We start from the raw sequence: 11,707 nt of genomic DNA, 5'->3' as shown, positions 1-11,707 counted from the left end.
CCTAAGGATTACCTCTAATCCTGTTGTAGCAACCAGACTCTAACTGTTGCGACAACTTCAAGTTAACTCTAACTTGAATACTCAAAGTACCTATTACAATTGCTTTTAGATAAAGCTAAAAAGTACAATATGAAAACACCTACTACAATTGAACTAGAAATAAAGAAAGACACATAAAACTCTTTATGGAGCTGGTTCTTCAATCTGGTTCATGTAGCTTCAGGTTTGCACACTTGAATTACACGAACTGCTTGCAAAAAGCCTTGTTATTTTGCTCTTAATTCACGTTTAACTTCTGCATTTTTGTGCAACACTGTAATGTGAGAACATCTTACAATTTATAGAGTTAGTAGATGAAGAAATAACTAGAGTTCTGATGCAACTCTTCCTTGGTGGAAGAGTTCTAGTTGATTTCAACTTCTAACTCCTTCCCTATCTTGGATAGTGTTCTCTTTGACTTGAGTCCTTCTCCTTATCAATTATACAACCTTTTCGATCAGAAGACATTAAATACACCAAGTTAAGCTTATATCCTTCACGTGCAACCCGCATGCTCGAATCTGCTCGTTTTTGTGCACCTGGGGGATGGATCTAGTTCATCCTGAGTTCCTTTGTCAGTTTTCAAAACTAACCTTTACTTGGGCCAACAAATTCCCCTTTTTTGATGATGACAAACTCTGTGCTTTTCATAAGCTTAGGCCCTGTTTCAACTCAGCTCAACATCAACACAATGTTAGAAATATTTTTCCTTTTTATCACTTGTCATCAAGGACCAGGTACATTAGGTTATAAACATCACTTATTTAAAGCACAACCTTTTCCCCCCTTTTGGAATCATCGAAAAGTTGCATAAAAATGTGAGATAACCATATTTAAAAGCTTACTCATGGCCACTAAGGCTACTTCAAATGCAATCATAGATTAATCATCATAGATCAAGCTAATAATTTTAACCATCAAAGAAGTATAAACAAACAGTTAGAACAAAAGATAATGAATTTCATTGATGATTGATAAGATTCTACCACAAGGCATAAGAAGAAACAAAAATACTGAAAACATGAGCAAAAAAAACAAAAAGTCCCGAACTGAGTCACTGGTTTATCTACATTAGGCTAGGAGGCTTAAGGCTGGGAAGAACTAGGTGCTTGGTTTTTAACTTGGAGGGGTTTCAGCACACCTTGAAGAATGCCATCATTCTTCTTTTTTTCTCTTGCCAGCTCAGTTCTGAGAGCATCTCTCTTAGTCTCCATCTCAACCAACCTCTTCTTCAGCCTTTCAATCTCAGCATCCTTAGCCCCACTTTATTGCACCAAGGCTCTGACCTTGCCATTCATTGGTACCTTTTTGGATGAACTAGGTTCTTTAGTAGTGACATTGACTTCATAATCTCAAGCAAGCAAAGTATTAACCCAAAAATGATCCATGCTTGTACTAACCTCCCATTTTTTCATAGGTACATTGAAATGTGCAAGCACAGTTGTGAGAATGAAGCCATAGGGAATGACATCAGTTTTGGTGCCATTGATAACTTGATCAAGAAGCTGGATTATAGCTTTCAGTCACTTTCTTCTGCAGGTCTGCGAGGGTTTCCTCTACAGATAAACCATGTTCATCTCCCCAAACAACCATTGCACCTGCGTCTTTGGTTAAACTCACAGGAGCGGGTGAAGAATCAGCCACTCTTATCCCCTTCCCCTCACAGTACTCCTAGCACCCTTGCTCTCCTTTTTTTCTTTTCCATTTTTACCACCAACTTCTCCAGATTATGTAGTATCAACACCTGCTATAGATCCTACAAATCTATTTTTCAAATTTGCAGCAACTTTAGAAATTGTCTCAGGAGAAACTTTAGAATCAGAAAATACCTGTTCAGTTTTGGAAGAACCACTTTCTTCCCCCTGAGTAACAGACTTAAAAGAATCTATATAGTTTAATACGGTCAGGAGTCTTGAACGTAACTGGTTCACTTATAACGGATAATTTCAAAAGAACTTTGGTATTTGGTAGGACTCTACTCATGATCCAAGTATAGTTATTTCAAATTATGCAGAGTGTAGAAAACATACCGTGTTATCTTGATGAACCAGGTTCTTCACTGATAATTCTCTTGTGTAAGTCTAAATTTGCCAAAATAGAGAAAATATCATTAGATATTAATGAGTCATTTTAACACATGGCACAAGAGTATACTATGGAAAGTATGAGACTGAGCAAGATTTAATCTAATTATACACAATTTACAGACTTTCTAACCATTTTTTTTTAATTTTTCATTTTTTTCGTTTAACCTTAAACTGATCCGTTTAGGTGATCTTAAACATCCCTAATTCCAACTTGTTCCTCTCAAAGTGATCTCTAATTAAGGATTTTGTGAATATGTTAGCAATTTTCTTGTCAGTAGCACAAACTCCACAGTGATCAAGCCTTTCTCATAGTTGTCCCAAAAAATGGTGTCTAACATCTATGTGCTTAGTTCTCTTATGATGAACCGGATTCTTAGTTATACTAATAGCACTAGTGTTATCACAGAAAATAGGGATGCAACCAACTTCAATACCAAAATCCATCAACTGCTGCTTGATCCAGAACAATTGAGCACAATCATGAAACAACAACAACATACTCAGTTTCAGCAGTAGATAAGGCCACTGAATTTTGCTTTTTAGTAGTCCATGACACAAGACATGAACCAAGGAAGTGTGCCATACCTGAGGTGCTCTTCCTATCCACTAGGAAACCTGCATAATCAGCGTCAGCCTATCCCACTAAATTAAAATTACTATCTTTTGGATACCAAAGGCAAAGATTAGTGGTGCCTTTCAAGTATTCAATATTCTCTTTATATTAGTCAAGTGGGACTCCTTTGAATTTGCCTGAAATCGAGCACAAAAACCTACACTGCACACAATGTCAGGTCTGCTAGTAGTGAGATATAAAAGAGAACCAATCATTCCCCTATACAACTTCTGATCAACAGATGAACCAGGTTCATCTATATCCAATTTCGTGGATGTTGCAATAGGAGTGTCAATTTCTTTGGATGTTCCTTCCTAATTTTGTTACTCAGGAATAGGTTCACCTGAGGTTTGAGGATCAGTTCCTCTCTAGTCAGTTCCCCCTGTCATGTTGCCCTGGGTGGAAGGACCTGTTCCTTCATGTGATGCATATTCAGGATGTACTGTGGTTTCACCATTTGAATTTCTTATCAGCCCAATCTCTTCATTATCTTGTTCCTGCCTCTTAGAAAGAATGTTAGTTTTTCCATAAAATAACATATACAATTTTTTTACACACATAGTTATTTTACTGTATATCTTATAAGCTTTACTATGTGAAAAGTATCCCAAGAATACTCTCTCACCACTTTTGGGATCACACTTACCTAGAGAGTCTTTGCCATTGTTGTGCACAAAGTACTTGCATCTAAATGCCCTAAGATGGGATATATTTAGCTATCTCCCTTTAAATGACTCATAGGGAATCTTCTTAATAAGAGGTCTAGTCATGCAACTATTTATGATGTAACATGCAAAAATTCAGCAAACTTAGCATTTTCAAATTCAGTTCCATGATCAGACCTAATTGATGCAAGTTGATTACCTAGTTGTTTTTGAGTTTTTCTAACAAAAGAAGTAAACATGTCAAATGCTTCATCTTTAAATGTTAAAAATAATGTCCAAGAAAACCTAGAGTAATCATCAACAAGCACCATCACATATCTTTTACCACATTTACTTAATATTCTCATGAGACCACAGAGATCCATATGGACCAGTTCCATCGTTCTGGTGGTGCCTACCACTTTCTTGTATTTAAAAGAGGATCTTACCTGCTTCCCCCTTGCACAAGTCTCACAAACTTTGTATTCCTTGAACTTGATGTTAGGCAGCCCTACCACCAGATCTTTGGAGACTAGTTTGTTGAGTTGACTCAGACTTGCATGTTCAAGTCTCTTGTGCCAAAGGAGGGGACATTGTCCCACACAGTTAAGCAAGTGAGTTCATTTTTTGAAAGTGTGGACAAATCTACAATGTATGTATTGTTTACTCTTTTTCCCTGCAAAACAATCTTATTAGTGGTAAGATTAATCACAAAACATTTAGTAGAGGTGAATGCTACCAAGTTACCTCTACCACACAATATTGATTGTCTTATTAGGTTGTATTTTAGGCTATCTATCAAGTAGACATTCTCAATAGAGTGAGAATCAGTCTTACCTACCTTTCCAACCCTAATGATCTCACCTTTCTTCCCATTTCCAAAGGAGACATTACCTCCTTTGAGGTCCTCAAGTGAAAGGAACTGGTTCTTGCTTCCTGTCATATGCTTTGAGCAGACACTATCTATGTACCATATTTGGCTGCTCCCCTTCACTTCGACCCGCAAAAGGAAATAAGGGGTTAGTCTTAGGAACCCAAACTAATTTGGGTCCCTTTCTATAGGCAAAAGGGTGAATCAGATTCGTTTTTGCCCAACCTGGCAGCCTATTTTTCCCTTGAACAAATTTTTTATTCTTTTGACTAGCCTTTTCTTTTGCAATACATTCAGATTTATAATGGCCAGTCTTGCCACAGCGTGTGCAAATTTTGTTCTCAGGGAGAGTGAGGTACTTGCTTTTAGGATCCCACTTAGGTGCTTGAGTCCCATAGCCAAGTCCTCTTTTGTTTCTACTGTGATGTTCTTGTTGCCAGAAAAGTGCATCAGAAGCCTTGTTCCATTTGCAAGTTCTGTCTAGTTCATGTTTTACCTTCCCTAGATCTTCTTTTAAGACTTTTATCTACTCATCCTTCATTTTTCCTAAGTTTTCTTCTAGGATGAGATGTGTGTGGTTAACTTTCTTCTTACCTGTTCCTAGTTTCAATTTTAAGTTCTCAGATCTAAGTTCTAGGACACTGGTGTCAAGTTCAAGAACCTGGTTCTTCAACTCAGCATTTTTACTCTCACTCTCATTAGCCCTAGACCCTAGATTTTTGCACTTGGCTTTTAGGATAACACATTCCCTAGACAGATCTTCCTTCTCACTGTTAATTATTTTAGACTCATCAATGAAGTCTAACAATAGCTCATACAACCTTTCTTTAGACAGAAATTTAATCTTGTCTTTGAGATGAAGGATACTTACCTCTTGTTCATCATCTAATTCTCCGATGGCCATAAGTGCTTGTTCATCTCCAGCTTCATCTTCTGAGTCCTCATCTGATATTTCTCCCCAAGCATCAACCATACCTTTATTGATCCTTTGTTCTTTTTTGGTTGAACCTGTTCCTTCTTGTTGTTCCTTAATTCCACCCTTTCCTTCTTCCACTCAATTTCCTATTGAGGACAGTTCTTGATCATATGGTCAGTCTTACCACATTTGTAGCAATCCTCGTTGGTCTGTTTCTCAAGAACCCTTGGTTTGTTGAAGGTTGTACCTCTTGAAATACCCTTTCCTCTCATCAGGTACTTTTTGAAATCTCTTGTGATCATGGCCATTTCATCATCCTCCAGATCTGAACCTTCAGCTATTCTGAGAGCCAGACGTTTTTCCTTCTTGGGTGCATCCATTTTCATGGTTTGCCTTCTCAGTTCATAGGCATTGAGGTTTCCAATCAGTTCATCCATCTTGAGGGTTGCAATATTCTTTGATTCCTGAATAACAGTGATTTTGATTTCCCAAGTCACTAGTAAAACCCTTGTCAAGATTTTCTCAACCTTATCTTCTTCAAGGATAATTCTCCCAAGAGATTTAAGTTCATTTGTTAGTGTTGTGAACCTTATGTACATCTCCTAGATAGATTCTCCTTCCTTCATACTGAAATTCTCATATTGAGAATATAGTAGTGTTCCTTTTGATCTTTTTACTTGAGGAGTTCCTTCATGAGCCACTTGTAAAGTGTCCCATATTTCCTTAGAAGTAGTACAACTTTGAATCCTGCTGTACTCGTCTGGACTCAGTCCACACACAAGCCATTTCTTGGCCTTAGCATTCTTCTCCCATTTCTTCAAATCTTCAGCAGTGCAGTCAGCTCTTGTCTTTGGCACATCCACTCCTTTAGCATTTTTCTTTATAGTTGCCAGAGGACCATCTGTGACTATGTTCCAGAGTTCATAGTCTTCTCCTATGATGTGATCTCTCATCATGTTCTTCCACCAAGAATAGTACTGACCATTAAAGAGTGAAGGCCTAGCAATGGATTGCCTTTCCTAGTTCCCAGGTGATGCACTCATTTTGATCTTTTCCTAAGGTGTTAGCCTCTTCAAAGATAACCCGCTCTAATACCAATTAATATTTTATATGTCAATACCACACAAGAGGGGGTGATTTGTATGGTGACCAATTTTTCGCATAAACTGTTTATGGAAGGACCTGGTTCTTCTATGTGTTCCAACTACTACTGTTGCGGAATAATAAATATAGAAAGTAAAGAACATAAATATTTTTCGTGAAAAACTCCCGTCTCAAAAGGTGAAAAAAACCACGACCTACTACTCAGTAGGATTTTTCCCAACACTTCACTAAATTACTGAGCCAAAACAGCATTTACAAAACTCTTTGTAAACCTAAGGATTACCTCTAATCCTGTTGTAGCAACCAGCCTCTAACTGTTGCGGCAACTTGAAGTTAACTCTAACTTGAATACTCAAACTCTAACTTGAATACTCAAAGTACCTATTAGAATTGCTTCTAGATAAAGCTGAAAAATACAATATGAAAATACCTACTACAATTGAACTAGAAATAAAGAAAGACACATAAAACTCTTTATGAAGCTGGTTCTTCAATCTGGTTCATGTAGCTTCAGGTTTGCACACTTGAATTACACGAACTGCTTGCAAAAAGCCTTGCTATTTTGCTCTCAATTCACGTTTAACTTATGTGTTTTTGTGCAACACTGTAATGTGAGAACATCTTACAATTTATAGAGTTAGTAGATGAAGAAATAACTAGAGTTCTGATGCAACTCTTCCTTGGTGGAAGAGTTCTAGTTGATTTCAACTTCTAACTCCTTCCCTATCTTGGATAATGTTCTCTTTGACTAAGGAGTCCTTCTCCTTATCAATTATGCAACCTTTTCGATCAGAAGATATTAAATACACTAAGTTAAGCTTATCTCCTTCACATGCAACCTACATGCTCGAATCTGCCCGTTTTTGTGCACCTGAGGGATGGACCTGGTTCATCCTGAGTTCCTTTGTCAGTCTTCAAAACTAACCTTTACTTGGGCCAACACTTCCAATACTACAGTATCCACACCTGGTTCCTCTTCTTTTCCTATAGTCTTTCTTTTTCTAACAAACCCTGTTTCCCTTCCATGTATTGAAAACCTTATGTCTCTTCATCCCTCTGATCTCATCAAGGAACACTCAGGAGGTTTTACCTCTCAAGTGTCAGAGTTCTTTGAGGATGATCCTGATCAGTATCTGAACTCCTCCATTTTGGACTTAGTAACTCTCACAGAGTCACCAGAAAAGAAAACAGTGCATAACATCATAGATATCGCTGATGAGAGTCTAATGAATGAAGGTGCATATCTCTTGTCTGAGTATCATAGGGAAGAAACTCCATTCCTAGGCGATGCAAGAACTATAGTACTCCTAGAGTCTTCGGCTCATGAGATGTTCCCAAAAGAACCTACTGAAAAACCTGATTCTCTTCCAGGAAAACCCACTCCTGCACCTCTTGAATATCCTAAGCTCTTAGAATCCTCCTCCAAGTTACCCACTATCAGGTCGAAGCAGAAAGAGGGCTTTGAGTCTACATTGCAGAAAAGTAGGAGGAGTGTCAAGACAAGGAAAAAGAGGTTGATGAATCAAGGGGAATTTGTTACTGACAAGAGCATTCTAGTAGATTGTGAAACAATCTATAAAAGCTCAAAAGTCTGTGGATGAAGCTTCCGATGAAACTATTGAGAAACAAAATGGTGCATCCGTAAAGGGCAACAGCAAATCTAAGAAGAGCCCAGTTGAGCAAGCCATGTCTGAAGATGATACTGTGGGGCTAGCAAGTTGGAAAGGAAAGTTTGTTGAAGGATCTAGATAACAAAAATGGGAAACTATAAGGGAACCTGGTTCTCTGAGGACCATGCCCAGTGGCAGTGGTCTTTGCCAGGAGAGATTAAGAACTCAGAAAGTCTTGTGGGGTCGTACATTTGACCCAAAGATAGTGGAATTTCAGCAATGGGAGCACTTATTTCAGGGGAGCATGCCTCTGGTGTACAAAGATGCGATACAAAATTTCTACGCATCTCTCTTCACTGGTGAGGGGGATCACATTTGTGCGCTAGTAAATGGGGTAGACATTGTACTCGATGCTTCAGCATTGGGAAAGGTTCTCAAAATTCCATGTGAAGGAATGTCCTCAGCCAAAGGTGTCTGTGGTGCCAACTTTAGGAGAGCTATCATGAAATAAGAAGCTATTCAGCAGGGGGAACAAATGCATAAGAAGGTATTACTTCCTAAGTATCAGCTTCTTTTTGAACTGGTCAATAAGGTACTCTTACCTCGTTCTGAGAGGCGGTCTATTGCTACAAAATCTGATATGGTCTTAATGGAGGCGCTTGATGAGTTTGTCCCAATTAATCTGCCAGCAATCATGATAGATCATATGCAAAAGGTGGCAAACTTTAAAGGTGGGAATCATGGGCTACCATATGGCTTTCTCCTCACTCAAGTGTTCACATTTTACAAGGTCCCCTTGGGTAATCCAAGAGTGGTCAAATGCAAGCAAACCTTCTCTAAAACCACTCTAGAAGAATGTGAGTGCGTAGAAAGAGTTGGTGGAAGTATCTCGACCATTTCTTAGCTGATCAATGCTCAAAATGCAGCTTCTGAAGAGATCAGAAGGTTGAGGGCTCAAAATGCCATACTGGAAACTCAGCTCAGTCAAGCAGTTAAGGGACCCAATTCCATTAATGAAGAAGTTGTCCGCCTGACAAAGGAAAATGATAAGCTTTGTGCAAAACTTCTTGAAGAACAACTGCCTGCAAATGCCCGACTGGACCTAGTTCTCAAAACCATTGCTGCCTCATCTTCCAAGCCTCCCTCTTCTAGTGCCCCTTGGATCCTCTCAGTGGGTAGTTATCTTTTGCTCTAATGTTTTGTGGCTGTTGTTTTCTTTTTGTTTGTCTTTTGTGATGGCATGCTAGATTTCACCATTATTGCTTATGTTTTGCTCAGTCCATTATTAATATTTGTGACGACCCGAAGGGTCATCACCGTAGTTCTTCCTTGTTCCGCGCTTTCGAGGCCTTGAAAACCTCGTTTTTAGTTGCCTCGATTGGCGTGCATAGTTCGGGCGCGTAGACGGAAAGTTTTTATGCTAGAATATGTGAATTATGTGAAACATTTGATGAATTTTGGTATTAATATGCATAATATTGACTTCGGTCAACATTTTGGGTAAACGGACCCGGACCTGTGATTCAACGGTCCCGGAGGGTCCGTAGAAAAATATGGGACTTGGGCGTGTGCCCGGAATCAAATTCTGAGGTCCCAAGCCCGAGAAATGAATTTTTGAAAGAAATTATTTTTCTGAAATTTGATATGAAAATTTGAAATGAAAAAGGGGTTAGAAAATATAGGTATCGGGCTCGTATTTTGGTTCCGATGCCCGGTACAAGTCTTAAATATGTGTTAAGCACTATCTGTAAAGTTTGGCTAAAAACGGACGTCATATGACGTGTTTCGGACTAAAAATGGAGAATTTGAGTTATGAAAGTTGAAGAAAGAAAATCATGTGTTTGAGGCTTGATCCTATGTATATGATGTTATTTTGGCGATTTGATCGCACGAGTAAGTCCGTAAGATGTTTTTAAGGTTGTGTGCATGTTTGGTTTGGAGCCCCGAGGGCTCGGGTGAGTTTTGAATGGGGCCCGGGAGGTCTTGGACTTAAGAAAATGCAGGTTCAGGTGTTGCAGACACCAACGCGGCCGCGGTCATTTCCGCGCGGTCCGCGTTGGAGCCGCGCGGCCGCGATGCCTTTCTGTGCGGTCCGCGTGGCTGAGTCTGAGGGCTAGGGTTTCAGGTCAACCAGCGCGGCCGCGCACCAAAACAGTGCGGTCCGCGCTGGAAGGGTTCAGAGAAGCCCCAATTTTTCTCCCACTCGGCGCGGCCGCAAACATTTTTGTGCGGTCCGCGCCAGGTCCTCAGAAAGGTATATAAGTTCGGAAAATCTCAGTCATTTTTCACTTTTCAAAAACCCAAAACCTAAGAGGCGATTTTCCAAACAACTTTTTTTCTCCAAAACGATTGGTAAGTGATTTCTAACTTAATTTCTTTATTCCTTAACATCTTTTAACATAATTTCAACTTCAAATCAAAGATTTTCATGGGGAAAATTGGGTGTTTTGGGTAGAACCTAGGTTTTCTACAAATTGAGAAGTTGGACCTCAATTTGGGGTCCGATTTAAAAACAAATCATATATTTGGATTCATGGGGGAATGGGTAACCGGGTTTTGGTCCGAACCTCGAGTTTCGACCACGTGGGTCCGGGGGTATTTTTGACCTTTTTGGGAAAAACCTTGAAAAATCTATTTTCATGCATTGGGGATGATTCATTTAGTAATTATTAATGTGATTAAGTAACTTATGACTAGATTCGAGCGGATTGGTGGTGGAATCAAGAGGTAAAGCTATACTAGAAGCGTGAGTTGAGTTTGGAGCATTCGAGGTAAGTGTTTGTTCTAACTTTGGCTTGAGGGAATAGGATTAGGATGATATTTGCTACTTGCTAATGTGGAGTACGGTGTATAGGCATGGTGACAGTTATCTATGCACCGGAGTCTAGCATGACCGTGAGTCTTGATTGTTTTTAATTCGAATAATGTGACACAAGCTCCTTGTTTATTTGATAAGTTTCATATAATGTGAACGGTTGAGGAAGAATGATTTAAAAGGAGAATGTGTTGTGAATACTCCCTAGCCGGGATGTGTATATATATATTCTCCCTTGTCGGGATATTTTGGGCTGTTAGCTGTACCCTTGCCGGGTTAAAGGTATTGAGTTGTTATTCTCCCCTGAAGGGGTCTACTATATGAAGTTAGATATTACGATCTATATTATGAGATCGTGTGGCACGCCGTCCACTTATATATGATATTATGGGATCGTGTGGCACGCCGTCCACTTATATATGATATTATGGGATCGTGTGGCACGCCGTCCACTTATATTTGATATTATGGGATCGTGTGGCACGCCATCCACTATATATATATATATATATATATATATATATATATATATATATATATATATATATATATATATATATATATATATATATATCATGGAAACCGGAGTTTCTTCTATTTATTTCCGATATTTCATTTTTATCTGTTACTCCCCGATAGCATGTCCCCCCCCCCGTTTTACTTTGTATTATCTTGTTATTGTTTTCTTGCACTTGTTGTATATATATCTGTACAGGTTAATTGTGGTAGGTACTGTCTAGCCTCGTTACTACTTCGCCGGGGTTAGGCCAGGCACTTACCAGCACATGGGGTCGGTTGTGCTGATGCTACACTTTGTGCATTTTTGGTGCACAGATCAGGGAGCAGCTTATGGACCGCAGTAGTAGGACTTCTGAGAGATATCTTCAGTCCAGGGACTCTCGAGGTAGCCTAGCTGGCGTTCGCAGGCCGAAGTCCCTTTCCATGTTTTTTTGTTTGTTTATCTTGTATCAGATAAACATGATGTATTTTCCCTTCAGACATTGATTG

At 39.2% G+C, this 11,707-nt stretch overlaps 1 protein-coding gene across 1 annotated transcript; it reads right to left on the bottom strand.

Moving 5' to 3' along the window:
* Nucleotides 1–5,772: 5,772 nt before the first annotated feature.
* Nucleotides 5,773–6,126, bottom strand: LOC138885391 (uncharacterized). Its single transcript, XM_070166336.1, has one exon. It carries the CDS (start codon nucleotides 6,124–6,126, stop codon nucleotides 5,773–5,775), a length of 354 nt encoding a protein of 117 aa, XP_070022437.1.
* Nucleotides 6,127–11,707: the final 5,581 nt, after the last annotated feature.

The sequence above is a fragment of the Nicotiana sylvestris genome, chromosome 2 (assembly GCF_000393655.2).
Source record: "Nicotiana sylvestris chromosome 2, ASM39365v2, whole genome shotgun sequence".
NCBI lineage: Eukaryota > Viridiplantae > Streptophyta > Magnoliopsida > Solanales > Solanaceae > Nicotiana > Nicotiana sylvestris.
Note: the sequence above shows the minus strand (reverse complement) of the source record. Positions and strands in the feature narration are given on the sequence as shown.

What these genes read in the sequence shown, in the direction of transcription:
- LOC138885391 (XM_070166336.1), bottom strand. Translation starts at nt 6,126, where the DNA reads ATGATGAGAGATCACATCATAGGAGAAGACTATGAACTCTGGAACATA.